Source organism: Echeneis naucrates, chromosome 24 (genome assembly GCF_900963305.1).
Source record: "Echeneis naucrates chromosome 24, fEcheNa1.1, whole genome shotgun sequence".
NCBI classification, from domain to species: Eukaryota; Metazoa; Chordata; class Actinopteri; order Carangiformes; family Echeneidae; genus Echeneis; species Echeneis naucrates.
Genome location: NC_042534.1, coordinates 2,674,593 through 2,701,973, shown reverse-complemented (window position 1 = coordinate 2,701,973; position 27,381 = coordinate 2,674,593). Strand labels below are relative to the sequence as shown.

The following is a 27,381-nucleotide window of genomic DNA, read 5'->3' as shown; positions in this document are numbered from 1 at the left end:
AAGTCCGAACCTCAGGACATCACTGCACTCCCCCAGCCCCCATGAACACGGTGTTGATGGGGGGCAGCGAGGACACCAGGTCCTGCACCTCCGAAGACGCCGTGATGCGCTGCTGAGACATCAGGGTTTCCTGATGGGAGGCGAAGGGAGATACAACTCCGAACATGCAGGGAGCAGATCCTGAAGAGGGGAGGGAGGGCCAGAAATGTCAGATAAAAACACTCCAGGGTTTAAAACAATAGATACACATCACAATGTCATCTTTAAATCAAATGCTCATTCAAGTTTTGAGCAATTTAACCTTTTTAAACTTTTTATTGTGCTTTTAGAGAAAAACCACAAGACAATCTGTGCCAGTTTAATCGAGAGGAGAAAGAAAACATTTGGAATTTGAATTTCATTTTGATTTTAGTCATCTGATGCAGGACGTTGTTCTCTCTCTCACACACAGCTGACCTGATCCGGGTTCTGTCTCTGTGAAATAGGCTCCTGCTGTTTTCCTTCCCGGCTCGTCCAGGATGTTGAGCGGGTCGTGGACCTCGGAGTACGCTGAGGCGAAGGGACGCAGGCTGCTGACGCTGCTGATGACGGACACGTGCTGGTCAACCAGTGATGTCATGCGCTGGCTGTCCAGATAACTGCTGTTGCCATAGTAACCTGCCACAGGAAGGAGAATGTCTGACAGCGAACTCCAACAGTTGACCGATGAATCGATCAGAGGAGTAAAATACATTTATTATTATTATTATCAGATTATTTCACACCTTTCACCTGAAGAGCTGAAGGATGTTACGGTGAAAACAAGTACAGAGCAAAGTGATGAACAGAAACTATCTATTTGTGTGAATTTAAAGTATTCTATGTTTTAAATTTGTTCATGAGGAGGGAGCTCAATAGTGTACTTAAATATTGGCATCGTTAAAACAACATTGGAAGCTGAGAATGTGTATTCGATGCTTCACAGCACTGATGCCAATCCTCCTTACCACTGTGTCCCGTGGCAGAGAACGTCTGTCCCTGACACCCGCCACTCGAAGGGTTGAGTCCAGCTCCCCCAAAACCGAACCCCTCGGCTGAGTCCAGAATCTGAGCCGCGGTCTGAGCGTCCAGGCCCTGTTCCGGTTGAACTGGATCTGAACCTGAACTGTAGCTGGATGTGGGCCGTACTGCAGAAGCGTAAGGCGTCAGGGAGCAGTTTGTGCTGCCGGAAGAAGGATGGACCGATGGAGGAGGAGGATGATGGTTGTAGAAGACGTCTTTAGTCAACTGCTGGTCATTAAAGGAGGGATAACGAGAGAGCTGGTAGGTCAGGGACGAGGCCTGAGGCTGAACCGAGGCCAGACACTGATTCTGTGTCTGAGGTCTGAAAAACAGGACAACAGGAGGTTCTTTCTTACATAAATAATGCAATCCGAAGAGTGATTAACGCCACTATCACAATAAAAGTATCAAAAATACAGAAGATATTTTTTTAGTTTTAATCAAAAATGAAACAGAATAATTATCTATCTGAAACTTCTGGTTGAGTCAGTTTCAACACCGGTCGAAATAAAGCCCAAGTGCTGAATGCTAATGCTAAATGTTTTTATCATGCAATGATCATCACTCATGTTTGAGATCTTTTTTTTGTCTTTTTTGTTATTTGTGGTGTAAATTCAGAATGTGAGGGAGTATCAAAGCTGACCTGAGGGCAGGCTGGTAGTTGGAGGACGAGGAGCTGCTGACTGGAGGGAAATAACTGGAGCTGCTCTGAGGTAAACAGTGGTACAGAGTCTCTGGGTACGAAGAGCAGGAGCCGGGCTGGGTCATCCCACTGAGAGAGGCGAGGCACGAGGAAGAGGAGGTGGAGGAAGAACAGGAAGACGTAAGGAGTCTGCCCGCCATGGGGCCCTGGTTGATGACGGAGCCACGGTGCACTAACGCCGCCGGAGAGATAGGAGGCGTCATGAGTGGGCCGCTGACCTGAGAGAAGTCCATCTGACCACCTGTGTGAGGAATTTTAGCTTTAACAGCTGTTCGGGCATCAAACGCTGAGCACAGATTAAAACTTCTGCTGATTCTGGCTGCAGTATGTCGCACCAACAAAACTTTATAATTGGTGCTTTAAAGCTACACTTGAAACATGAACAGTCATAAATGATTATGTTTAACAAAAAAAAACGTGAGTCATACTTACAAAAACCCACCAAGACTACTTTTATTTATTTTATTCAACTCTGTGGAACTTTTTAGCATCTTTCAGCTAATTGGTTTCCCGCCACTGAAGATCAGAACGCGTTTACAGGGAGACGTTTCCAATCCAGTTACTGTACAAATCACAGCTTTTGCCATTTTCATTTTTGAGACTCTCATCTCTGCCTGCATGTAAAGTTTTCCTGATTATAACAACAAGAAGAGCTTTTAAATCAGTTTAGAAGAACAAACACAAGATTTTAGTGGATCTATGTAATAACAGTATGTAGAATATGCTGCTGCTCCCTGATCAGATTATTATTTACTGTTTTGTTTTTTACCTGTCACCGTAAAACCAGCAGCAGCATCTGTCCCCTGGAAGACGACCGTACTCGTCTCCAGACTTTGCTGCTGATTGGTGGACAGAGACATATAGGTCTGTTCTCCAAGAGACTCGTTCTTCACCGGTTGGTCAGCGGCAGCATTGGCCTTGTTGCGATTGGCGAGAAAGCAGGAACTGGGCGACGCCATGAGTGCTGCTTTGCTGGCATCTGAAAGTAGAGTAAGTGACGTTACGTCATTTACCACAACAGTTGAAGCTCACTGTTTTATTGAATACTTTTGACTCTCTTCACAGCCCTGCATGTGGGACACAGCTGTGATAATACTGAGATGTAATCACACCAATCGTTCATATTCTGTTGTATTGAAAATTGTGAGTGAATTATCTCATAGATTTTCACTTTAATTTCCTTTATAAAGCAATTCACCACTGGATTTAATTTATTTTTAAGAAATTTCCAGTCTGTTATTAAAACAGTCTTTTTCATTCCTCTTTGTGTTTGAAAGGTGAAAAATAAAATAAGAACTAAGTGCCAAAGTGACTGATACCTGCATTTTTCATGTATTTGTCCAGCAGGTTCTGCAGGTCCTGCTCCTTGTCGTTGTTAAACTGAGTCTCCAGAGCCAACAGGATGTACTCGTCCAACAGCATTCTGATCAGATGGAAGGAACCTGCAGACACCAACAGGTCATCGTGACAGATTTGTTTCCAGACCTTCAAACCTCGCTGACGCCAGCTGGGCCCTCACATCTGTTTGACCTGTCAGACAGAGCTGCTCTTTGTTTGACCCGCGGGGGTCTCACCTTTCTAACCTTCTGCGGTCGAGCATTGCTGTGACTTCAGAGAGCGGCCCAACAAATGGCCAGTGTTTATTCACGTACACGTGGTCTGTGTGCATGTGTTTGAACAGAAAGCACGCGACCCTCAGATAAGACTTTGTTTAATCAAGGTGAGTCTGGCCATTACTATTTATGGCACCATTGTAGCAATCAGCTCCAGGCTTGCTTGTATTAGCCATGTGATTGTGTGTGTGTGTGTGTGTGTGTGTGTGTGTGTGTGTTTGTGTGTGGCCAACCCTTCCTATGGACTGAATGATGAAGAAGGATCAAGCACAGAATTAATTAGCGACACTAATACGGCAAACAGTAATCACCACTTTGTCACTGAGCTCAGTATGTAGCTTTTATTAGTCGTTTTTTAATAGTTCCCACGTAACTGTGGCACAGTGTTGAAAACCATTCAGCAGCATAGCTTCTGTTTGTCTGGTTGGAAAACAAATGTGCTGTAAAACATCGTCCATCTGTACTGTAAACCAACACAGAAGATTCCTCAGTAAAGGACTGTAACCACCAAACGTCCCTTTAAAACCCTTTGATTGACGTTGTTGGTGTTAAAAGGCACAGAGTCTGCCCACAGTTCAACAGCTGAAGCAAATAAAGAGCTAAAACTACACCGAGTTCAGCTCACGGCTAATACATTGATAAATCTCTGTCTTTATGACAGTCTTATGAGTATTTCCTCTCTGTCTTGTATCACGTGAACTTCTAAGATTTCTGACATTTGAAGAGGTTAATGTAGAACTGCAGTAAAGTAAACAGTAATTAGTATTTTCTCAGATGATCCACAGAGGTCACGGAGTTCAGATCTCAAACATAGTTTTGCACAGTTGATAGGTCCAGAAACGAACCATACTCAGTTAAGAGTGAGATTGAACAGCGAGTGCATCAGTTGGAAGATTTTCTCACCAAAGCTGGAGGCGTTGTTGAGTGTGAGGTTGTGCATCACTCTGGCCCCGAAGAAACTCCACCGGAGCAGGAAATCCTGAGCTCTCTTCTTCACCGATCGGCTGCTCTGTTTCCCGGGCTTAGCAGCGAGAGAATGAAAAAAATATAGCAAACCTGCTTCACAGCACAGAAGGACATTCACAAGAACATTTTGTGTGCACACAAAGATTCAGGTTAACAGCTGTTACCTTGATGACTTTATGCTCCACAACAGAGTCCAACCACTCGATGAAGGACTCTACTGTGGCGTTCTTCCTCAGCAGCTCCTTCAGCTCCTGAAAGACGGTGATGGAGTCATCTGGAGAAAAGAAATAAGACCTCAGCAGGAGTCAAGTCATTTTTGTTTTTTTAATATATGTGCAACAGAAGCAGCTGAATGTTCGTTGTTTCTTAAAAAAAAAAAAAAAAGAAAGCATCTTGCATTGCATAATTTTTGAGTTTAAAAATAATCCTTTAGTAAAAATAATTTTCTTCCCTCGTCATATCAAGAAATTACGAGTGACCTAGTCACCCAGTAGTTCCACTGACATTCAGAGTAGATGTCTGGGTCCTGGTCTCCTGTGGTGTTGATGCTGAGCAGAGGCTGAGAGCTGATGCTGCTGAGATCCACGTTGTCGATGTCCAACACCATGCTGGTCACCACGGTCTGATCGAAGAGCGCCGGACGGGCTATCTGGAAAAACAAGGAGGTGGAAGAAAGCCCTCTAAAACGATTGTTGCGTTTGTGCTGTCATCTGCACTGTCTCGTCTTCAGGAAATGTTGATACCTGCGCCAGGTGAAGGAATGAGGTCTGTCTCTTCAGGGAGGAGACGAAGCGGCGTGCAATTGGGAGTTTCTTGGTTGCAAGGCCTTCTGGGAGGTTCTCCAGGGAAGAGGCCAGCCAGTGCTCCCAGTGTTTGGCAAAGTTGCGGATATCTGCCAACAGACTGGTGGAAAAAACATCCACACCCATCAGATGTCGTCACTTTTGGATGAAATTAGACTTTTCTTTACACAAAATCACAAAATCTTTCTGCTTACAACAAGAATTAATTCCAACACGTTCATCTTTTTTTTCCAAGACAGCAAAAGACGTGGCTCTGATGCCACAAAGAGCCTCAGTAAGGGATCTCTTTCTTTCTTTTTTCATGATAAAGCATCAGGAGAACATGAAGGAAAGGTGAAGTAACCAACCTCTCAGGCATCTCCTGCATTGTAGCAGGAATCAGAACATCAGTTAAAACCTGAGGAGATAAAGGGTTCATCGGTCAGAACGGGATCTTTCAGCAGTAAAGTTGACTTCACGGCAGCGGTGCATTTAAATGGACATAACTTGAACTCTTCCTTTTAATCTTTCTTTCTTGGCCCTTTGAAAAATTTCTGTAAGTGTGAGAGTTCCTAGGTGTGAGGAATTAAAGAGAATTAAATCCATTCTGGAGGGAAGGACACAACAGGATTCTTCAGTTGTTCCTTGAAAAGGACCTTCTTTCAAAATCCTCGCTTTTAAGGTCGAGAACATTTCATTCGTACAGACAGTTTGGGACTGAACCAGGACGCGTTCCTGTGCTTGTAATGAAGTTTGGATAAATGCTGTGTACAATATACACAATTTTAGCACCTGAGTTAAAAACCATTTTCAAGGAAAGTTTCAAAGAAAGGAAATAAAGGAAGAGCCGGGCAGAAATGTCAACTGCTGAAGGGAAAAGTTGCGAAACTGTGGAATCAAAGCATCTTGAATTTGCTTCCATGATGATGATTTTTGCGTTGTGTTGGTTTGATCCTAAGTTAAACCAGGTGAGAACCTGAACTGAACGTGAAATGAACTCATTAAGAGCTGAGCTTGATAACACACTTTCCTATTCTGTCACGACAAAACTGCAGAGACAACCTTGTAGAGGATGGAGTCGCAGACGCAGAAGATGTCGACGATAACGGGGTTTTCCAGCAGTGGCAGCAGGTGGTCGGGCATTCCCTGCCAGAAGTGGAGCAGAAAATTCTGGATCTGAAACAAAACATTTGCAGAGCTGAAAAGTCTTGGTGGTGAATGGTGCTTTTCTTTTAAATTACCGCCACAGCTATCACCTCCTCAAAGTTGACGTTAATTGCGTTGTCCAAGATGCACTGGCAGTGGGTTTTATACATCATGATCAGAGTGTCCACCTGCAAGAGGACAGCGAACATCATGAGGAGTCACTATCACCATGTGTTTGCCAGTATTCAATTCATAGCCTATTATTTCACCAACCTTTTCTCTGGAGATGCTTCCCTGCAGAAGAAGATGCTGAGCGTTGGGGAAGTCCGGTAGCAAAGTTCCAGTTTTTGAGCTCAGAGAGTATTTTCTGGTGAAACCTCCCTGAAACATGGACTCTGACTTAGACACATGTTGTTAAGTTGATTTTTGAGCACAGATGTTCACTTCTTTTTACCTCATTCTTGAGCTTGCTCCCTGAAAATCTGTGATAAAAAGAAGCAGATTTGATTTTGATGAAATGTTTTAGTATGTCACGTTTGGGCAATGAGATTTTACAAGTGAAAGAGGAGCAATTGGATAAAGAAGATCCAGAGGGAGTGTGAAGCAAGACGAGGAAGAAAGGGAAAAAGAAGAGGTGACATCTTGTTAAATGTTACCTGGTCAAACCTTTCCCAGAGTACACAGAGTGATAGTAAGCGCTGCTCTCCTTGATACCGATTCCATAGTAATGATATCTGGTCATCGTCAGGATGATAGTATCAAGTATGAACATCAAGTGATTAGAAGGGAAAAAAATGGCCAAATTAAACTGTACAAAAACATCTTGCAGCTGTAAATTCTAAATCTGAATGTGTGAGAATGAAAGTGTGTGTTTACTTGGAGTGTCCCCTGGTGCCCAGTCGTCTCGTTGTCAGCAGAGGAAACTTCTGTCGGATGGTCTGAGGAGAACAGGACAGTTAATTCAGCTGTCTGAGAGCTTCAAATGATATAAGTGTCAGCAGGAGCGTTACAGTGTACAGTGTCTAACGTCTAACTTGAGGAGCATCAGCCTGCAAGGAAAAGCCAGTGAAAGAGTTAAATGTCCAAAATATATAAAACTTTATTCATGCAAGTTTTAATTTGGATCTGTTCTCTGATTCTTACAGTTAACACGCTTTCTGACTCTGTGCGGCAACACACACCTTTCCAAACGTTGCAGCACAGGCTGGCTCCAGTTTCTCTTTCCTGCAGAAGTCCAGATAGTGAGCATAGAGGATGCACCGAGGCAGACACACTCCTTCACACACGATGTAGTTCTCCTCCAGCCTGATGACGCGCCAGAGAAAGTACCTCATTACTGCAAATGTGTATGAGATTATTCTCCACTGAATACAGTTAGTAACAGAAAACCCAACAGGAAGAGCAAACTGATGAAATACTCAGAGTCATCGGGTGCCCAATCATTGTTAAATGTCCCTTCTCTTTGAGATATAATTTAACAATTTAATATTGTTAAAAAGATATTGTTGTTAAAAACTCAATTTCAGTAAAAAAAAAACAAAAGTGAATATTTGCAATAAAAAGCGTACTCTACATGCTGAACTGCTGTTCAGGGCTGTGCTCTTATAGATGTCAAAGTAAATTATTAGTGTTGCATTAATGTGAAATGCACGTGTGGTTTGCTCCTGTTGCAGAGCTCTCACCACTGCAGAGTCAGCTGTGTCTGCTTCTTCTTGTCCTTGATGATTTGACTGATGGTCTTCCTGGAGGAGGAGATACTCTGTTTGATGGTCAGGTCTGGGTTCAGGTCCACCAGGTCCTGGTCTTCTTCAGAGGACGGCGTCTCGTTACTGTCTTCGGCCTCTGGCAACACATGCAGGTGAATACATCTTGTGTAGTAAGTCGATGGGAGCAGGCAGAAACTTTGATATGCTGATTTCTCCCAAATTCATGTTTAAGAAAGAGGGCAGAAAAAAAGTGGGGGTTGGACTGATACAGATTAGTGTCCAATATAATTTGACTTGAGAAGAAGAAGAGAAGCTTTCTGTGTGACCTCCAGGGAGTTTGTGGACATCCGATGGAAAGACAAACAACGACTACAGCTAAAGATCAAAAATGTATGTTTTCAGAATAAATATTTCTCGCAACATGGTTATGTGATTAAATGGAGTAATTCACAGGCCTAATGTACAACATACAGCATTCGAAACCTTGAATTTTCTATTCTGATGGAACATTTTATCTTTCATTTTCAGTTTCTGCGTTCACTCTTTGCCATCCAAGTCTTCGGCAACCTCAAGGACTTCATTTGTTAATCCAAGCATTTGTTCTGATGAGACTTACGAAGAAAGGAGTGGAAGGATACATTATTTTGAAGTGTTTTTCCTTTCACCGCTGGACGAGAGTGTCCAAAGCAGAGCGGTTTCTGTAATTTTCTGACCTTGAAAAAGTGATTTGTGGTCACTGGTGTGCTTGCACAGTTAACAATAACATGTGGGAGGAAAGTAAAAGGATTCAAATAATGGTCCATTATTTTCTGAAGTGTGTCTGTTCAGCTATTGAAAGGTGTGTTCTGTAACTCCTTGTCGACTTGTTATTGACAGAATAACAAGAATGTCTTAATTGCTTTTTTGGCCTCACTGAGTTTTTTCAGGAGAATGTCTCGCAGCAAAACTGGAATAAAAGAAACTGCACGGTGAGAATAAAGACAAATCTGAACGCTCTTAAGTCATGTTAGATTACAAAATGAATAACTTAACATCCAACAAGCCAAATCAATTTAAATCAATTACTAACACTCATTTAGAATCTGCACAAAATGCACTTCAAATTACATTTTAACTGTAGTTATCAGAAACACATAACCAAAACTGTTGAGCCGTCAGAGTTTATTACTTTGTTATCCATAACTTCACAGCAGGAAATGTAAATTTAAAAATTCAGTACATTAATCGTGGCTGCTCAATTATATTTATTCGTTGCCCCAAAATTTACAGACACCCAATATTTTGTGGCCTGTATCAATGGAAAGTGAACTTAAATGGAAAAAGGTGTAATGTAAAATTTAATCAATGAGTCAATGAATGCGATGAACTCCTTTAATCAAATTTTTACCACTAGTGAGCAAATGAAATGTTGATGAGGAACTTTATCCACCAGTTTGATACTTTTACAATCTGTTGTTGGATCATTTTGGTGAAATTTTCCCTGATTTACAGATTTCATGACATCACTGCGGGACTGTTTTATTTGAGTCTTCACTCTTTGTGGGTTGTTTTTATTTTAGTAATTTTCAAATTGCAGTTTTACTCCTGTTTTTGTGTTTTCATCATCATCATCATCATCCTTGTCCCATTTTTGGGTGAAAAAGTTGGATAGAAATGAATGAATCTTGCTGTCAGGTCAGTGATGCCTGCAGCTGTAGCACCATCATGTGGTGTATTAGTGGCACTTTTTTACTCCTGAGTGAATCTGGGACCAGTCCACAGAAAAACATGCATATTTAAAGACTTTCAGCAGCTGTTATACTAAAAGAAACTGGGGGTGGCTAAAGGAAAGAATATAAGAAAGGTCATAAGAATATAAGACAAAATCTGAGCCCATATTGTCCTACACCATCACCGATAATCCCACTTTAACTGAGTGTGGTTGCTCCTTTACCTGATTTAATCCCAGAATCATCCTCCAGAGGAAACTGTGTCCGTCCATTAAAATCTCTGTGTGTTTCCTCTGGTGGGCTGCACAGAGTCTTGGTTAAAGAGTGGATGAGGAACACTCCATCTCTTCCTGAACTGTCACTGCTGCGTTTCATCGGCATGGTGAATGTCAGATTTTAAAACTCAACCACAGATGTAGATCCAAAAGGTGAAAGCTGGAGTCAGTCTGCTGTGAAAGACCCAACCCGCTGCAGACCATTTGTCATTAAAGGCTGTGAACCCGCTCTAATCCTTAAACACTGTTTGTCGATCCCTCCGTCACACAAGTCCAGGATAAGACCGCCAACACCTGCTCCAGCATTTTGGTCAGTTTATGTCAGCCACAAATGAAGATGAACTAAAGAAATAAAAATGAAAGATGAGTGCACTGTTGATAGACCTGACCTGATAGAGCTACCTCAGACTAATAAAGCTGTGCTGTGGGAAGGCAGAGCTAATGAAGCTGTGGATGCATTCATCATATTTACAGAAGACTGGAGCTAATCCAAGTTATTAATGATTAACAGAAAACCCTCATCCATCTGTCCGTCCATCCACCCATCCTACCTCCCACAATCAGCTGGACCTTTATTTAAAGTTACATATACAGAAAAGCTTGAATGGATTTAAGTCTGAATTGTGTAGTGAATGAGAACAACAACAACAACAAACAAATCCTGAAAGAAACTCTCACTTTGGTGTTTGTATTTAGCACATTTAAGACTCGTAGCTTTATCTATGTGAATCAATGTGGCCTGTACTCTGATTTTAAAACATTTAGCCTTACCTGCTGCTTGCTGTTGTCCTCTCTGCTGTTATTTAAATTCATTTACCCGTTAAAATCCTTGAATTAGTTCAGTGTAATACATCCAACGTGAATTCTATCCATCGTTCTATCCATCGACAGGTATCTGCTGTCCAAAGTAATATTTCACATTTCATTTGCACACTCAGTGTTTCTTCTTAGTCATCATAGGCTCCTCGTTTCCCTGAAGAATTTTCTTGCTTTTTAAAAATGCATTATTAATCATTTTTTAAATCTAAAAACTTGCTTTCATAAGGAAGGAATAAGTCTTGTTTTCTTGCCTTCAGGACTCTGTTCAAAAAAATATTTTTGGTTTGTTTTTTGACATTGAAAAGCTGATATGTGCTCTCAATCATCACTTAGATCGAAGTTTAAAGCTTTTTAAGAAATCAACAAAGAAAACACAAGGAAGGAAATAATACACTTTAAGGTTTATTATCATGCATCATAATCATAATTTTTGCTGTACAGGAGGAAAGATTCAGTTAGTAAATATTAAGATATAACCATCAGAATGTGTAAGATTATATTTAAATTAGAATTAAATTACATATGTGGTTATCATCTCAAGACCTTTCATGATCATAAGACATATAATTTCGACTTATTATTAATACTTATATCAAAAAAGACCTTCTGTGTCCTCAGAGTTTAAAAGTTAAATAAAATAAAATGACTAACAATTTCATGTATTTACAAAATAAATGCCAAAAATAATGATAATAATAACAATATTTCAAACGTTACCGAATGTAAATGGGGCTTAATACAACATAAATTCGGCGACGTTATTCAGAAAATAAGTATTATAAGTATTATGTGTATTTTAGATTTGACTGATTGGACTTTATGTGTCTTTTCATGATTTCGCCTGGAGTTCGTGAAGAGGCCGGACATGTCTGACCTTCACCCGGGGAGGACGGAGGTGTGTCCGGGCAGCTGCCTGCTGGGACACCCGGCGGCTCAACAGGTAGGAAAACTGTCCCGAAAGTGAGTTTGGCTGCTGCAGTTAGAAAAAGAGTTCGGTGCTCATTTTGAAAATAAAGTTTATTCTGAGATTGAAGCGGCTGTCAGCACCGGAAAGCTCGATGTTAGCCCAGTTAGCATAATTAATGCTAACGTTAGCTCCCGTTAGCACAGTTAGGGCTAAGGTTAGCTCCCGTTAGCTGTTAGCGGTCGATTTAGATTTAATAATAATATGAAAAAAAAAAAACAACCTAAAAAAAGATGAGTCTGTTTTATTTCCTCGGAACATCCTCCCGAAACCCGGTGACTTTGGGAGAACGACTGTTAATCTGGTTTTTAGGTTTTTCAGTAAAATCATGTTAGCTCCAAGTTAGCCGGATAAGCTAACGTTAGCCACACATTTCGGTTAAGCCCGCGTGCAGAAAACGTTAAATTCGGACATTAATATTAATCATTATAAACAAAATACACTAATAATGGTTAGAATTGATTTATCAGGTGTTGTTATCAGTATTATTATTATTATTATTATTATTATTATTATTATATTTTTTAATAGGGCTGATTTGACTTTCTGATCATCATTATTATTATTATTATTTTTTGGACTTCAGCCAGTTTTATTTAGGCGATATAAAGAAATCAGTGTTTTCTTATTTTAATATCCAAAAAGGATAAACAGGATAAATTAATAATAGAAAAATAGTTAGTTAAATTTAAGCATTGTTGAGCTGAGTTTAATAGTCTCTAACGTCTTTAGGCTAACTTAATGTTTAACTTAACTTAAGGTTTGTTATTTAGACAATAACACATTAACACATTAACTTTCAGGTTGTTTGTGATGGGACAGGTATTAATGCTGCCAGTCAGTCAGTGATGGGTTCACATCAACAAAGGTGAGTTAACTGTCACAACCACACTTATTTTTCATCATCGCTCATTATTGGGTTGTTATATTCAGTGAAATGTTTGTTATTTTTTATTTACTGTTTTCTGACATTCAATCATAACTTTGCAGAAAGATTAGCACTTTTTAAAGGATACTAACATATGGCTTTAATTTTCAGCTTTCAGGATTCAAGTCCAGCAGCGCCATGTGCCCTTTGGCCTGCAGACCTCAAGTTGACTCACTTGGACTGGAACCCAGAAGCAACTTTGATTCACTTCCAGGGACAATACCTCACTATATGTGAACTGGACTATAAGATATTGCAGGGAGAGATTCAGAACATAATAAAGACAAAAGCTGCTGTGGATGTTGGAGAGTTTTGCCTTGTAGAAGATTTGACTTCAGCCCGCTGGTACAGAGGAAGAGTTCAGAACCAAAAAGAAGATGTGTTTGATGTTTTCCTCATAGATTATGGCAATGTTTTGAGTGTCGACATCGCCCACATATCTTCCTGTTCAAACGACCTGCTCATTCTACCTCCAAAAATTGTATGTGGCTTTCTAGCAAATGTCTTGCTGCATCAAGACTCTCATTCTGATGTGGAGCAATACTTAGAAAGTTTAATTGGAAAAAATGTCACAGGCTACATTCAAGCTCTCCTTCCTCACAAAGTCCTTTTATTGGAAGCCCCTGACATCAACAACGACCTTGTTAGACATGGATTTGGCAGACATGTGGATACAGTTACCTTCCTTTTCCTGGTTGAGATGCTCACTGAGGTGCCACTCAAACTAAATTTTGACCCAGTGCCTGACTTGCTCATTGAAAAGCCAAGAGGACAAGAGTTTTGCTTTAAACAGTCTGGTTTGCAGGGATACAAAGACATGCTTTCATTTTTTGGGCCACGATTGAATTGTGGGATACCCACTAAAGTGCGAGTAACTGCTGCTGTCAACCCGGGGCTGTTTTACTGCCAGTTGGCCAGTATGGAAACAGAGCTTTGGGAAATGTCAAAAAAGCTGGCTGCAGTTTGTGAGAAAAGAACAAAAACATGCAATCAGAAGACTTCAGAAAACCTGGGTTTACTGTGCTCAGTTAAAGGCAAAGATGGGAAATGGTACAGAGGCTTTGTGCAGTTTCTCCCTATGAACTCTCAGGTTAGAGTTATGTTCATTGACTATGGATTCTTTGAATCTGTCAAAGTTGAGGATGTCCACCGGCTGCCATTTAACCTTTATTCAGCACCCATCATGGCATTCCCATGCATGCTCTCTTCCCTGAGTGATCCGGACGAGGCGGTCAAAAATCAGCAGTTGAGTCTCCTTAAGGCAGGCCTGCTTGGAGGGGTGTTGGAAATGGAGATAGCAAGTTTTGATGATGAACGCCATCTGTACTCCGTCACATTGATTGGTACTGAAGATGATCACGTGAAGGAACCGGAACCCATTAAAAAGATACAGAGGACGGAAGTTAAGACAGAACAGCCCTGTTCTCCTGGTGGCTATTTACGCCATGAGACAATCGTGGACAAAGCTTCTGGTAAAGCACAGGAAGCAGAAGAGCTGCGGTTAGGCTCTGTCTTTGTGGGATATGCTGAGCATGTCCAGAATCCGTACCATTTCTGGATCAGAACACAAAGACGCAATGATGAGTTTGAAGAAATGATGACAAAAATAACAGATCACTTCAGTCAAGTGAAGTTGGATGAAGACGTACTGCCAAATCCAGAGGTTGGGACACTGTGTTGTGCACTTTATGAGGAGGACAGGTATTTTTACAGGGCTGTAGTGACAAACACTCTTCAGCATGGAGCTGAAGTTCTTTTCATTGACTTTGGCAACACTGAGAAAGTGCCACACATGTTGATAAAGAAGATACCAGAAGAATTTGCCAGCAAATCACCATTTGCTTTTTGTTGTGCTCTTGTTAATATTTTGCCTTTAGATGAAGTCTGGAACAGCACCACTTCTGACTTTTTCAGACAAGCTGTGTCAGACAAAGCTCTGCTAGTCCGTGTTGTCCAACAGAGGAGAAACAAATTTATTGTTGACCTTTCTGAGATGGGAAGTGACGACAATCAGAGTATCACCGATCTTCTAATCTCTTCCAAACAAGCTGAGGCCTGGAACAACATTTCCGCACAGCCTGTTGTGCAATACAACACGAAAGCAAAAGAAAAACCAAGTTGCCCGATGTATAATGTGAAACACTACACCGATGGGACAACAGAGAAAGCTGATGATAATGTCTTTGAAGCTTTAAGCATCAAGCCCGGTTGTGAGTTTGCAGTGCACTGCTCGTGCATAAACTCTCCATCAGATTTCTGGTGCCAACGTCAGGACAGAGTTCAAGCTTTGGAGGAACTCATGGATAAAATTCAGCAATTTTACTCAACTAACACAGTTCCTCTCCAGCCTGGGACTTCATGTTGTGTTGCCAAGTCACCTGAAGATGGAAAATGGTACAGGGCATCCATCATCGCTAAACAGAAAAGTGATGCCAGAGTGATTTTGGTAGACTATGGCTTCATCTTTAATGTCAAGGACCATAATCTTCAGTCAATAACACCAGAATATGTAAATTTGGAGAAACAAGCTTTCAGGTGCAGTTTTTCTAACCTGATTGAACCTGCTGACTCAGAGAACTATGAAGACTGGAGTCCTGAGGCATGCAGCTCTTTGAAAAGTTTTATTTTGCAGAGCATTCACAGTCTGAGATGTAAAGTTATCTCTAAGCTTAATGTGAAAAACAAAGGGCTGTGTAACACTGTGGACCTCTTCAACACTCAAACACAGCAGAGCATGCCAAATTTGCTCTTGGAACAAGGTTTGGCAAGAGAGGCAAAAGTCTTAACAAAGCAGCTGTCAACCATATCACCTGTGTCTTTTGTGTACTCCTCCTATGATCTAAGTCCTGGAAGTGAAAAGCAAGTCTTTGTAACTCACGTTTGCAGTCAGTGGGAAATCTACTGTCACCTTGAAGAAAACACTCAAATCATCGAGGAGCTTGAAAGGAAAATAATAAAAGAAAGAGTGAAAATGATGCAAGCCAATAAAAGTGATGTTGTGAGGAAGCTGTGCCTGGCGAAGTACCTTGATGGGAGATGGTACAGAGGTTTGGCACTTCCCGTTCAGTCGCCTCTGCATCTGAGTGTTTTTTTTGTGGATTATGGAAACACAAACATATCTGAGAAAAGCCATATCATGTTCATTCCCAGAGACTCTGATGATTTGTTGTACACACCCATGCAGGCTGTGAGATGTTGCCTCGCTTCAGTATCGAAGGAGGAGCTGTATGCAGATGCCAAAGATTGGCTGAATAAAGCAACCCTCAACAAGCAAGTGAAAGCTGTCATACTTGGAAAAAATGAAGATGGTTCATTTGATGTTGAGCTGTTTGATGGGGATGTTAACATCAATGAGAAGGTAAAGGAGCTGATTGTCAGTCTATCACCGAAACAAAAGACAGTTGTTAGTTTTGAGACAAGAAACAGAAAGAAAAAACCTCAAGCTCTGCACACAACAACAAATATTTCAGTAAAGTCCAGTCAACGAAAAGTGCCGTCTTCTAACTCCTGTAGAGATACTTATGCTGGGAAAGCACCTGAAAAAGAGAAACAAAAAACAAAACTCTCTGTTCGTTGCAAAACTCAGTCCAAGAACATGAAAGTCACACAAAAAGAGGAAAAGATGAGGAGCTGTGTCCCTTTAAGGTCTTCGAAAAACTCTGAGGTGAAACGACAAGAGCACCAGGACACAAACACAAAATCAGAGCAACCATCTCAGTCCAACAAAGAAGAGATCCCTCAGCTCTGGTGCTCGGCTGACAAAGTGAATGAATGTCTCAAGGCAAAGTGTTTTATCTCCCACGTTGAATCAGCCTGCAACTTTTTCCTCCACCTGTCAGAAGATGAACCTGCCATCTTGAAAATGGCTGAAAGTCTCAACTCAGGCATCATAAAGAACTCATTGAAGGCCGCCACGTCTGTGACGGTCAGTGACCTTGTCCTGGCTGAGTATGAGGAGGATGGTGCTCTGTATCGTTGTGTTGTGAAGGACTACGAAGGGAATTCTTGCTTCAAAGTTGAGTACATTGACTATGGAAACTCAGCAGTTGTGGGGAAGGAGAATATCTTCTTCATACCGAAGGAGTATTACTCTCAATCTAGATTCAGCATACCATGCTCCTTGTTGGACACAAGCACTTATGAAAATGATGCTTCTTTCACTGATGCTGTAATGGAGAAGCCTCTCATGGTTGACTTTGTTCAACAACGTGGATCTCAATGGGAAGTCAAGGTTGAGATTTTTGACCTTGAGTCAACTGTAAATGAAAGCATTCCTGTAAATGAAGACAAAACCGAGGAGTTTCATACTTGTGAGAATGAAACATCCCAACCTGTTGAAGATGAAAATGTCCCCTCAAAAACACCAGCTGTCACTATGTCCACCAAACTGAAGACTAAAACCTGCAGTAGCTGTAGAAGACGACTCAGCACTAACACGAGTCATTCAAAGAGGAATCAGAGGAAACCATCTGTATCACCTGTCAAACGGATTAGTGGTCACACTAATGGATTCATAAATCTGACTATTCAAGCTAAAGACAGGCAGAGGGGAACTCTTCTGTCCGTCCAGAGTAATGGTGACTTTTATGTCAGACTTGCTAGGACCAGCTCCCTGCTTGCTGCTTTGGAAAGTGGCATAGCTGAAAACCTACACAAGTGTAAGATGGTGGTGAAAGAGGATGTCAAACAAGGTGTCAAGTGCTTAGTTCAGGTTCACATGGACCGGTGGCAGAGGGCTGTTGTTCAGGATGTAGCTGGGGAAAAATGCAAGGTCCTTCTGGTGGATCATGGAGTAACGGAAGAAGTTCCAACTGACTTGGTCCGACTGCAGTGTGCTGACCTGACTAAAATCCAAAACCTGGCAGTGCTGTGCAGGATGAACTGTGTTGGGTTCAGGGAGGGAGAGGATGCTCACAGACTGCGGTGCGAATCTCTCCAAACACTGATAGGCAATGAAATCAGTTTGGTGTTTGTGTCTTATTCAGAAGTTGATAATGTGTGGACGGTTGAAATGATCAAGAATGGACTGTTCCACATTCACCAAGCCGCAGCATTACTACATCAGAAGGAGGAGGTGATCCCTTCACTGACTGAAACTCAGAATGAGGCCACGAAGGAAAAACCCAGCTGGGACACAGACCCTCCTCAGAGACTTTCCTTTGCTCCTGTCGATATGGACAAAGTGTATCTTGGTGTTGCTGCTGCAGTGACGAATCCCTTTGAGTTCTCTGTAGTTCTTGATGACTTCCTTCTCATCATGAACAAAGTGTCCATCCTGTTGGATGACCTCTGTGAGCAGACAGCTCCTCTTCCTGAAGCCCACCTCGTCCACGGCTCCTGCTGCCTGTTCAAACCAGACTCCAAGAGGAAGTGGTGCAGATCTGAAATCGTGCATGCAGACACCACTGTGGTCCTAAACCTGGTGGATTACGGCCATTATGAACGCATACCTTACAAAGACCGTTCCAAGCTGCAGAGACCTCCAGAGGAGCTCATGACACTCCCCAAAGTGATTTACCCGTGCGTTCTGCGAGGGGTGAAACCAGCTGGAGAGGACGAACTGTGGACCGACGAAGCAGCAGTCCTCTTCCAGAGATGTTTGTACCAGAAGGACCTCCAAATCTTCTTCAGAGAGTTTGTGTCAAACGCTCACTGGAAGGTGGACATTTTGGCTGACGGAGTCCATGTTGCCAAGAAGCTGGTGGATGCCGGACATGCCAGCTATATAGACCTCATACTAGAACTCAGGTATGCTTCTATCTGCATTCATCATTTCTTTAATCCATTTTTGGAAATAGGCTTCTGTTGGAATTAATAAATGATTCCCTTCATTCATTTATTTGCATATATATCATTTTGTAGATATTACTAAAAATATATTCATGATATATTTGGCAGTCATCAGAGCGTAGTAAAGAAAATGCAGTATTCATCAAAGATCTAGTATAAAGAATTTTTTCAATTCTATTTTTTTTCAGCCAGGACAGCTAAATGAAAGTTTGTGCAGATTTTCATGCTTACAATAGAAAACTTTGTATTTTTTAGATTCCAAGAGCAGATGTCCTTTGACGCCTCTTCTCAAGGCCTGATGGCTGAGGAAGAGAGTGGCCAGAGGGATGAAGATCCCCATCAGACATCAAGCCTTTCAGCAAAGAAGCCAGGCAGCGCTTCCACTGGACTCGGACAATGTGAGAAAAGCGTCTTTTCTAACTGCTGCTTGTGTCTTTGGCAGATTATTATTAAATTTACTATCCAGCTGTAGTTGAATGTAGGATATTTATCTGACTACATACAACAGAAACGTGTGCAGACACACTGTGAGCGACGTGCTCTCTGTAGTGATTAATCAGAGATCGAACGGCAGATAAAACATTTTGATTGTTTTGGTAGCTGCCCGTCTTCATGGCTGTAAACAGAACTTTGAGACAGTCAGAAACTCAGTGATCACTGTCTTGTTTTGCTCTGTTACAGGTGTCCTGATGTGAAAGCGATCACAGCGGGATCACAACACAAACCTAAGGCTGCAGAGGCGTCGGAGCGGTGTCACGTTATCACCAGTGAGACGATGCTTATTGGTTATTTTGGTTATTTTGGTTAAATATGGCTAAGCAACATAATTCTGAACCTCCAGAATCACATTACGATAACTTAAAATGACTAATAAGGCCTTTCCCCTGAAGATTGTTTCGTTTTTATGACTTAGCTTGACTACTCTTATTTTCCCAGCAACAGCTGAAATGTTTAGTTTATAAATCACATTTAAATTGGCTGTTTCTCACATAGTTAATAATTAATAAGGTGGAGGTTATATTCATGGTGTGTTTGAACTGTTTAGTTCAGTTCTGTTTTGAACAGTTTGATAAGTAAATGGAGGTAGTGAGGCGTGTTTAAGTTTGTAATCAGTCATTAATTGTTAAATTTGAGTTTCAGTGCCTAGTTGGTTTGGTCTGTGCTTTGTGTTTAACGTCTGAGTAGAGTGAGGTCTTTTTAGGGGTAAAATTAAATCCTTATTTGTACTGATTTTGATGTGGCAGAGATTCATGGTGTGGGAGAGTGAAGCACAGAAAGTTTCATCACTTTGTCTACTGGAAGTGCAGGAAGATGTTAAAGCTGTCATTTAGACCACTGGGTGGCGCTGTAGAGCCATGGTTGATCTGGATGATGAACCTGTCCCCAAAGTGTCTTTTTATACAAATATCAGGAAGGAAAGTTTGGTTTAAACATTGTGGTGTGTGAATATGGCCCCCTGCAGCAAACACAGCTATCTGCCAATGTTCCTTTTTATTTGATGAACTTAAACTTTGGACTTCACAGCATTTCACTAGTGTTTTTATTATGTTAGAACTTTAATGGCTTTATTTGTAAAGTGATGGTGGAAACAGACAGGTGCTGCCCTGCAGCAAATCATATGGGTGAGTTCCTGCTGAGTGTCTGTACACAGTGAGGAGGCAGAGGGAGATACATAAAAATGTTTACATTTTTTTATTGTAATTGAGTCTTTGCCTTTTTCAGTCCTGTTAATGAGTTAATTGTGATGAGGACAAAACGTATCTGTCAGAAGTGGGATTCGAACCCACGCCTCCAGAGGAGACTGCGACCTGAACGCAGCGCCTTAGACCGCTCGGCCATCCTGACATCTGTGGAACTATTCCGGTACGTGCATGTTGAACACCCCCCAACCGTGAGGACGCGCTATTTTTAGAACAATGACGTGACGCTTTAAAGCTGCACAAACTGTTGCTGTAAATCGATGTGTTAGTCAGGTCACGTTTGTGCTAAATTATTTAGCACAAGAAAGTTCACAGCTGTCAGAAAGACAACAAACCACTCATCTGTTGAAAAATCTGTTTTATTAATGATTTACAAAAGGCTAAACATGAAACCATTTAAATGATTCAGTTCAATTTGAAACCTAAAAAGGAGTAGTAGTTGTTGTTGTTGGGGAGGAAACACAGCATCTTATCTCAGCATGTAGAATCTGTTTAAGTGGAGGCTCCTGTAGAGAAAAATAAAATAAACCCACACCGGATGGAGGCACTCAAACAAACTGCAGAAGCGAGATAACATTTGTAATGTCGCTATTTTTGAGGAAAAAAGAAAACAACAAAAAGAAACTGCGGATTGAAGTGTGTTCCTTTTCTACATCAGCAGAGTAGCAGCGGTGGAGAATAACAATTATGGAAATTGTGTGTATATATATTTGTACAATCACAATTCTGTCACCTTAACTCCTCAAAAACAGCCGGACCCCTCCAACTACAGCTGGTGTAAAAACAGAACCACAGATTTTTAGCCAAAGTACAAGAGGGCCCAAATGTAATCCACTTCTCTAAACAGTTTGCTGATACATATTTAATGTTGAAAACAAGATTTTGTGCAAGTACGTTTTTTTTTTTTTTTTTTTTTTTTTTTCACAAAGTTTGAAATAAATAGCTGTAAAGCAAAGGAGCAAGGACTTAAAGAGTAGTGTTAATTCCTTTTTTATTGTGAAAACCAACATTAATCACAAAGTGAGTGAAAGGAGTTCCATTTCCTGGCTTGAATTTAGGTTATTATCAGTCAAATGAATTTCACACAACTCTGCAAATAAACAAACAAAAAAACTATTGGATTTAAAAGAAAATAAAATTAAAGTCACCTCAGGTTGGGGCAAAACATTTAAAAATTTAACTCCACTGACGTCGAGGAGCAGCAGGGAGACCAGTCCAGCTTTGGCCCAACTTCCTGTTGGATTTCCTGTTGAATCACATTAGTTCTGCAGTTTTTAGTAGCCTGGCAGGTTTCTACAGTAGTAAAAGAGTGAGACAGTTGTGGACCCGAATATTTACAGTAATGTTATGCACTTAAAGATCCTTTTCTGGACTGTACAATCCTCCTCTGGAGAATCTTTCAGAGTTTATCTAAAACATCACCAAAAAAAAAAAAAAAAATCCCATGCTTTCTTGCTACGGAATGAAATAACAGTGTTTTCACTCACTGAGAATTTAAATTTAAAAAACAAAACAAGAAAAGACTGGTCTTGAGCTCAACATCAGGCATTTCTGCTGGCAAGAAGGAATTAAAAGTCTGAAAACAATGTGATGCAGAAATAGAGAATAAAATAACACCATAAAATTGTTCATATTTCTGTGAGCATTAAAAAAAAAAAAACAAATTTAAAATGAGGATAAACCTTCTCCATCCCTTGTCCCTAAAACCATTTTACAAACAAAAATATATCCCCTTTGTCATGTGATTCTCAAATTCTCACTAGATATAATTAAAACTTTTTTACAGTGCTTCATTATATATCTTTGACAGACCTTAACGAGGGGAAGAAATTTTACGAAATTTTAAATGTCCTATTGCAACAATATAACTATGTCAAAAAGTGAACGGTCCAGTTATCGGATAATTGAAATAAAAAAATAAAAAGGGGGAAGTGAAACCAACAGGAGGAGGAGACGGTCAGTGGTTGGGAAGTGAGTGCCGGTTCCCTTCGACCTGTTTTTTTTTTTTTGTTTGTTTTTCGCTCTCCGTCTTTTTCCCTAATTCGTCCCTCCCAGGAGCACCTTAACGTTACCATGGTGATGCTGGCGTTGAGGTGGCGCTGGGAGGCCAAAGGCTCGGGCCAACTACTTGGTGTTGAGCTCGTTCTCCAGCTCCATGAGCTTGCGGGACGCCTTGACCTTGTTGGAAACCTCCTTCCCCTGAGAGAAGAGACGCTGGCGCTCCTTGAAGGTCAGACTCTCCGGAGCGCCGCTGGGGATCGAGTTCTCCTGCTCCTGACTGCAACACACAAACACAAACACCATCAGGTTCAGCCTGATCTTTGTCTGTTTCTCTTCTGCTGGCCGAGCGTGAAAGTAAAATAAGAAAGCGGGCCAAGAATATTGTTATTTAAAGCAAAACATGGCCCGTGTGCCACCGCAGGGCCTGTTTAGGTCAAAACATCGGGCGCTTCTAACACAGTAAAAGATGAACTGCAGCAACGTGCTCTGAAGTCAACAGAACTACTCACCTCTTTGTCCATTTGTCTCGCGGGTCCTTGTAGACTTCTCCTGAGCCTACAACTCCTGCTGAGTTTCCAGTGTACGAGTTAAATCCTGTCCGAGCAGTGAAACGTCAGTCAGTATCGTTCAGACACAACAAAGTTCATAAAAAACGTCAGCTGCAGAAGCTGCTGGGTGACGGCCGGTCAGCAAGATCTCAGCTACTCTGACTTCCCATTCATTTCAACGGTTACTCCCAAAGAGCAGACACTTTCTGAACTTAGAAATGGAAACTGGAGTTAAAACTCTCTCTTGGTCAGCAGTTAGCCAGCAGCTTCTCAGGGTGACGTCACAGCATGTCCCACAGACCAGCCTAAGCGGAAGGAAGGAAGGAAGGAAGGAAGGAAGGAAGGAAGGAAATGAGTTGTGTAGGAGCATTAGGCAGAAACCGTCAGATCTGATTAAAGTGGAGCAACGAGCAGAGAAAAGAGGAAGAAGAGCTGTTAAAGGGCCATTCCAAAGCAGCAAAATGGTCTGTGGACGTGTCTGCTCGGGTCCGAGATCGAGGTCTGCCCGTTCCCCCTGATGGGGGGGGGCGACCCCAACCTCGGACACATTCAGTTCCCTCCTGTGTCTCCAAACTGCATCTGAAGCCTCAACAAGCCTGAAAATTCAAGTCAGAGGGGGGGCAGAAGGGGGGCAGAGGGGGGGCAGAAGGGGGGCAGAGGGGGGGCAGAAGGGGGGCAGAGGGGGGACAGAGGGGGGCAGAGGGGGGTCAGAAGGGGGAGAGAGGCGGGGGGCAGAGGCGGGTCAGGGGGGGGGGGCAGAGGGGGGTCGGGGGGGGGCAGGGCCGGTGCAGTTCAGATGCAGACACAGAAACGGTGTGAACGCGGACGGACTGATCCAGCTGGCAGCTCCTCCTCCTGGCTGAGTGAGATCTGAAGTGTAGTTTGGAACCTGATCGGGTCCAACTTCTGCCCCGAAACCACATGAACACAAAGAAATGAGCCCCGTCCGAGGCCGACTACATTCTGACTACATTCCTCCGGAGCCGGCAGAGATGGAAAATTATACTTCTGGCCGTGCAAGGCAAATTTTTCAGATTCACAAAAAGTCGTCTGCCGGCTTTTGGTGGACTCTCAAAGGTTGGGAATGTTTTCCTTCTACCTTGGTTCAGTTATCTTGGAGGCCAGCGGATGTTTTTTGTTTTTCTGTACCAGTCCAGTTTCTGAAAGGCCGGCCCTCTCTGAGGATAATCGAATCTGCTCTTCCTTTGTAGCCGTTTCCAGCTCCTGCACCTTCTGGTGTCTGTGTTGTTTTACTTGTGGTTTGAATCTGATTAGAAAAACATTTGGGCTTTGAGAGGAGACCACGTTTGATTAAAGTCAGACTTTGGGAGTTTTTGGAGCCGCCAGCTGAACGAGTCACGCTCGTTGAAAACATTCGGAGACTCGTCGTGTCAGGGAAGCCAGACTCAGGTGTCTTCTGATCACCTGAACCTGCCACAATGCCCTGTGGGAGTTGTAGTCAGGTTTAGTAGAAGCTGCAGCGTTAACAAAAGGACAGCCAGAACAGGCAGACGGACAACAAAGCACATAGGAGGATATTAAAAAAGAAAGAAACTGAACAGAAGTTTGGGAAAGCTAATTATCAGACAGACCAACAGAGACAGGCAAAGGAGGGGGGGGGGGGGGGGTAAAAATAAAGCCAAGCTGCAGCCTGGTGGAAGCTACGCACAGGCAGCAAAAAGCAATAGACATCAAGCCGGTTACTGGGATGAGCTGCTGGCTGCCAGAGTGCAGTGCATTGTGTTTGTGATGCGTTTGTGTGTGTGGTGGGTGGTGAGACATGCAGATTTAATTTGTGAGGGAGGTGGGATGGGTGGTGGTGATGGTCGGGGGTGGGGAGGGGGGCGGAGTTAGTGGGATGGGCGTTCTTTTTTTTTCTTTGGGTTGATTTTGAGTGAAAATGCAACACAAAGTTCAGTTTGAGTGACTGAATGTGTTTGAAATGTTTAATAAGCAGCAGGGATGGAGGAGCTTTATTTTGTAGGAGCAAACAGCCGTTTCCTGGACGTCAGGCAGCGACGCGTTAACTCCGTGATGCTTTTGAAGCCGTTTGTCTGCCAACATTCAAACTCCTACAGTTAAAGTTACTGACCAAATGTTTACTCAGAAATGTGCTTCAGCGACGCATCAACTTTTTATTTTATCAGATGAAGCCAAGAGTTCTACATTTAACTTTTAAGACTTATGATTTAAGGATTTATGAATTTTAACATGTACACGACGCACAATGTGCAGCAGTGTTGGATATATTCAGTGAAATTTATTTGGGTGTGGTGAAATTTATGACTGGATTTTATTGTGTTGCTTCTGTCAGGATTTGTGTCCCTGTACAGGCACTGAAGGGACAATTGATCTTTCCTTTTTGTGCTAGGCCGTATTGTTTGGACAGTTCTGAGTAAAAAACTAAATAATTAAGAACGAGTGAATTACTTAAAATCCATAAAACCACATCGGCCTCATCACTGGCTGATTCTTCGGTTTTGACTTTATTTGAACGGTTCGAGTCCAAAATAAATAAAATGATCCGATAATCTCTGAAACAAGGCAATGATTAGAGAGCGGACAGAAAAAATAAACATCTTTGTTTTCTGTGAATGATCGTGCTGATCAGGCCAAAACAAAGACTCAGCGGAGCGTGTCTGTGTCAGATTACGGCAGATATTTTGGGAGCGAAAAGTTCGACGCAGCTGCTGGACGACTGCAGCAAAAAAAAGGTTTTTAGAAATCAGCTTGTGGAGGAGCCGAACGGCCGCAGACAAACAGGAAGCTTCCACTCAACGCTGCTGCGTTTCTGCGTGATGATGAAATGATGGCTGATTGGTTTTATTAATCGATGGGAGCGTGAAGCTAATGGTGTATCTCCTTCCCTTTAAAGCCAACACCGCTAAGCAGAGCCACGGGGCAGGAAGGTGGGGGGAGCAGGCGGGCAAACCGACAGCTGGCCACCCCCCCCCCCCAAAATCCCAAGCAGCAACCAACCAGACACAAAGGAGGCGGCGAGCGACAACACCAACAGTACTATGATTGGCTCTGATGGGTCTCGATCTGCAGCAAAAAGTGGCGTGATTATCGATTGCTTTTTTCTGTTCGCTAGTGCTGATCGGGGGGGGGGGGTGATTGGAAAATTTACTGGGGACAGGAGGAGGTTGATCCAACAAACCGACAAAAAAAAAACAAAAACAAAAAAAAAAAAAACACAAATAGAATCTGATTGGATTGAAGAAAGGGAGTGAAAATTTCCACACATAAAATAAAGAACATGAAGTGACGGATGGAATTTTGGACAACAACAAAAAAAAAAAAAAAAAAACATTTAAAGGAGAGAAAAAAGTCGACGGAGATGAAAAGGCAGAACACCTTCTACTGAAAAACAAAAGGATCACACAGCTAAACCATGAAGGAGTAAATGAAGACATGAGCGAGTGAGAGGGAGGTGTGGGCGCTGCCGAGGGCGCCGTGGCGAGCCTGACTCCGCCCTCCTCTCTGCGGGTCTACCTTTAAAGCCTCCGGGGGGGTTGGAGCTGGGTTTGGCAGGAAGGGGGGGGCCTGTACTGTTGGAGTTGTTGACTGGCGGCTTGAACGAGCCAGACAGGAAGATGCCGTCGGAAAGAGGGCGGGGCTTGCGCGCAGTGGGCGGCGGCTGTGGCCTGCTGTGGTTGGGCGAGGCGGTGGCCGGGAGGTCGCCGTACGACTTCCGGGTCGCCGACAGCTTCACCTGACCCGGCTGCCCGCCGCCGCCGCCACTCCCTGCTTTGGGGGCTTCCTTGCCTTCCTCCTCGTCTTCCTCATCGCCCGCGTAGGAGACAAACTTGGCGGTGTAGAGCGTGTCGGGGGAGGTGACCTGCGTTTTGAGGTAGGAGGTGTTTCTCTGTGGGGGGGGCGGGGGGGTGTTAGTAGGGTTGTGGGGGGCTGGGGGTTGGTACTCCCGAGGCAGCGGGGGCCGATACAGACCGGCCGGCTCATCGGGCGTCAGCAGCTTTCTTTCGGCCTCCTCGTGCTGCCGGCGCCGCTCCGCCTCCAGGCGAGTGTAGTACTCCTCCTCCTGTCTCCTCTGGAGGGGGGGGACAACCTGTTAGTACGCTCCACTCTGATTGGCTATCACCTCAGTATAGGACACTCACGGGCTCTACGAGACAACTACGGCACAAACCACATCTGTTAAGACTCCCGTCCACCGGACTCACAACACTAACTGAACCTGGTCCGACCGAGCGGCCTCACAACCTCAGAGGATCCGTCTGAGTCCAGAACCTTCACTAAATCAGCAGGCCTTTGTCCTCAGAGACACTTTGACACGAGACAAGAAAACTAGGTCCAGGTCCTGGTCCTGGTCCTGGTCCTAATGAACATCAAATCACTTTTCTGACCGTAACGACACCAAACGCTCTGAAAGTAGAAATAAATGACCCAGAACTTCATGAAATCAGTGAAGACTTTGAGGAGTCAATCAGAGAAGCTGATGAGTTGATTAACCTGTCAATAATAACACGAAATATTCTGACTCAGATAAATTTGTTCCAGCTTTCAGTTTGACAGGAAGCAGCTAAACAAACCAAAACCACTGAAATCATTTAGGCCACCAAGTTATTTTCAAAGGTCTCATATTTAAGAACAAAAAACACGTTTTACCGACGACCCCACTGAGCTGGACTCGGACCTGATCTTGAGGAAATCAGTCCAGGACTTTGTT

General features: G+C 42.7%; 3 protein-coding genes and 1 non-coding gene across 7 annotated transcripts in view; 1 reads left to right on the top strand and 3 right to left on the bottom strand.

Moving 5' to 3' along the window:
• Positions 1-19: 19 nt before the first annotated feature.
• Positions 20-10,047, bottom strand: rfx6 (regulatory factor X, 6). The gene is made up of 20 exons (XM_029497079.1): positions 9,891-10,047; positions 7,934-8,162; positions 7,433-7,556; positions 7,128-7,189; positions 6,908-6,985; positions 6,706-6,733; positions 6,525-6,632; positions 6,362-6,439; positions 6,168-6,281; positions 5,474-5,523; positions 5,067-5,226; positions 4,828-4,972; positions 4,488-4,597; positions 4,261-4,378; positions 3,064-3,186; positions 2,514-2,723; positions 1,685-1,985; positions 990-1,363; positions 457-657; positions 20-180 (listed from the first exon to the last, which is right to left on the bottom strand). The coding sequence occupies exons 1-20, from the start codon at positions 10,045-10,047 to the stop codon at positions 20-22; spliced, it is 2,931 nt and encodes a 976-aa protein (XP_029352939.1).
• Positions 10,048-11,625: 1,578 nt separating this feature from the next.
• Positions 11,626-19,709, top strand: tdrd15 (tudor domain containing 15). Its single transcript, XM_029497075.1, has 4 exons — positions 11,626-11,720; positions 12,764-18,400; positions 19,124-19,209; positions 19,687-19,709. The coding sequence occupies exons 1-4, from the start codon at positions 11,626-11,628 to the stop codon at positions 19,707-19,709; spliced, it is 5,841 nt and encodes a 1,946-aa protein (XP_029352935.1).
• A 495-nt stretch (positions 19,710-20,204) lies between these two features.
• Positions 20,205-20,287, bottom strand: trnal-cag (transfer RNA leucine (anticodon CAG)). The gene has a single exon. It is a non-coding gene; the product is annotated as a tRNA-Leu (tRNA).
• Positions 20,288-21,037: 750 nt separating this feature from the next.
• afdna (afadin, adherens junction formation factor a) overlaps positions 21,038-27,381 on the bottom strand; it is a 74,311-nt gene continuing 67,967 nt past the window's right edge. For 2 of the 4 annotated variants that reach the window (XM_029495758.1, XM_029495759.1), the window contains 3 exons: positions 26,187-26,742; positions 22,653-22,737; positions 21,038-22,420 (listed from right to left, as the gene is read on the bottom strand). In XM_029495758.1, the coding sequence (XP_029351618.1) occupies positions 22,267-22,420; positions 22,653-22,737; positions 26,187-26,742 (795 nt within the window). In that variant the 3' untranslated portion in view covers positions 21,038-22,266. The remainder of the gene's footprint in view (positions 22,421-22,652; positions 22,738-26,186; positions 26,743-27,381) is intronic. The other 2 variants (XM_029495760.1, XM_029495761.1) reach the window with 2 other exon arrangements.

What these genes read in the sequence shown, in the direction of transcription:
- rfx6 (XM_029497079.1), bottom strand. Translation starts at nt 10,047, where the DNA reads ATGCCGATGAAACGCAGCAGTGACAGTTCAGGAAGAGATGGAGTGTTC. An exon ending in GCGACTCCATCCTCTACAAG is followed by an intron (nt 5,524 to 6,167) that starts GTTGTCTCTGCA and finishes TTATCTCCTCAG; the next exon opens with GTTTTAACTGATGTTCTGAT. An exon ending in CATTCCTTCACCTGGCGCAG is followed by an intron (nt 4,973 to 5,066) that starts GTATCAACATTT and finishes TTGTTTTTCCAG; the next exon opens with ATAGCCCGTCCGGCGCTCTT.
- tdrd15 (XM_029497075.1), top strand. Translation starts at nt 11,626, where the DNA reads ATGTCTGACCTTCACCCGGGGAGGACGGAGGTGTGTCCGGGCAGCTGC. An exon ending in GTAGGAAAACTGTCCCGAAA is followed by an intron (nt 11,721 to 12,763) that starts GTGAGTTTGGCT and finishes TTTAATTTTCAG; the next exon opens with CTTTCAGGATTCAAGTCCAG. An exon ending in GACCTCATACTAGAACTCAG is followed by an intron (nt 18,401 to 19,123) that starts GTATGCTTCTAT and finishes GCTCTGTTACAG; the next exon opens with GTGTCCTGATGTGAAAGCGA.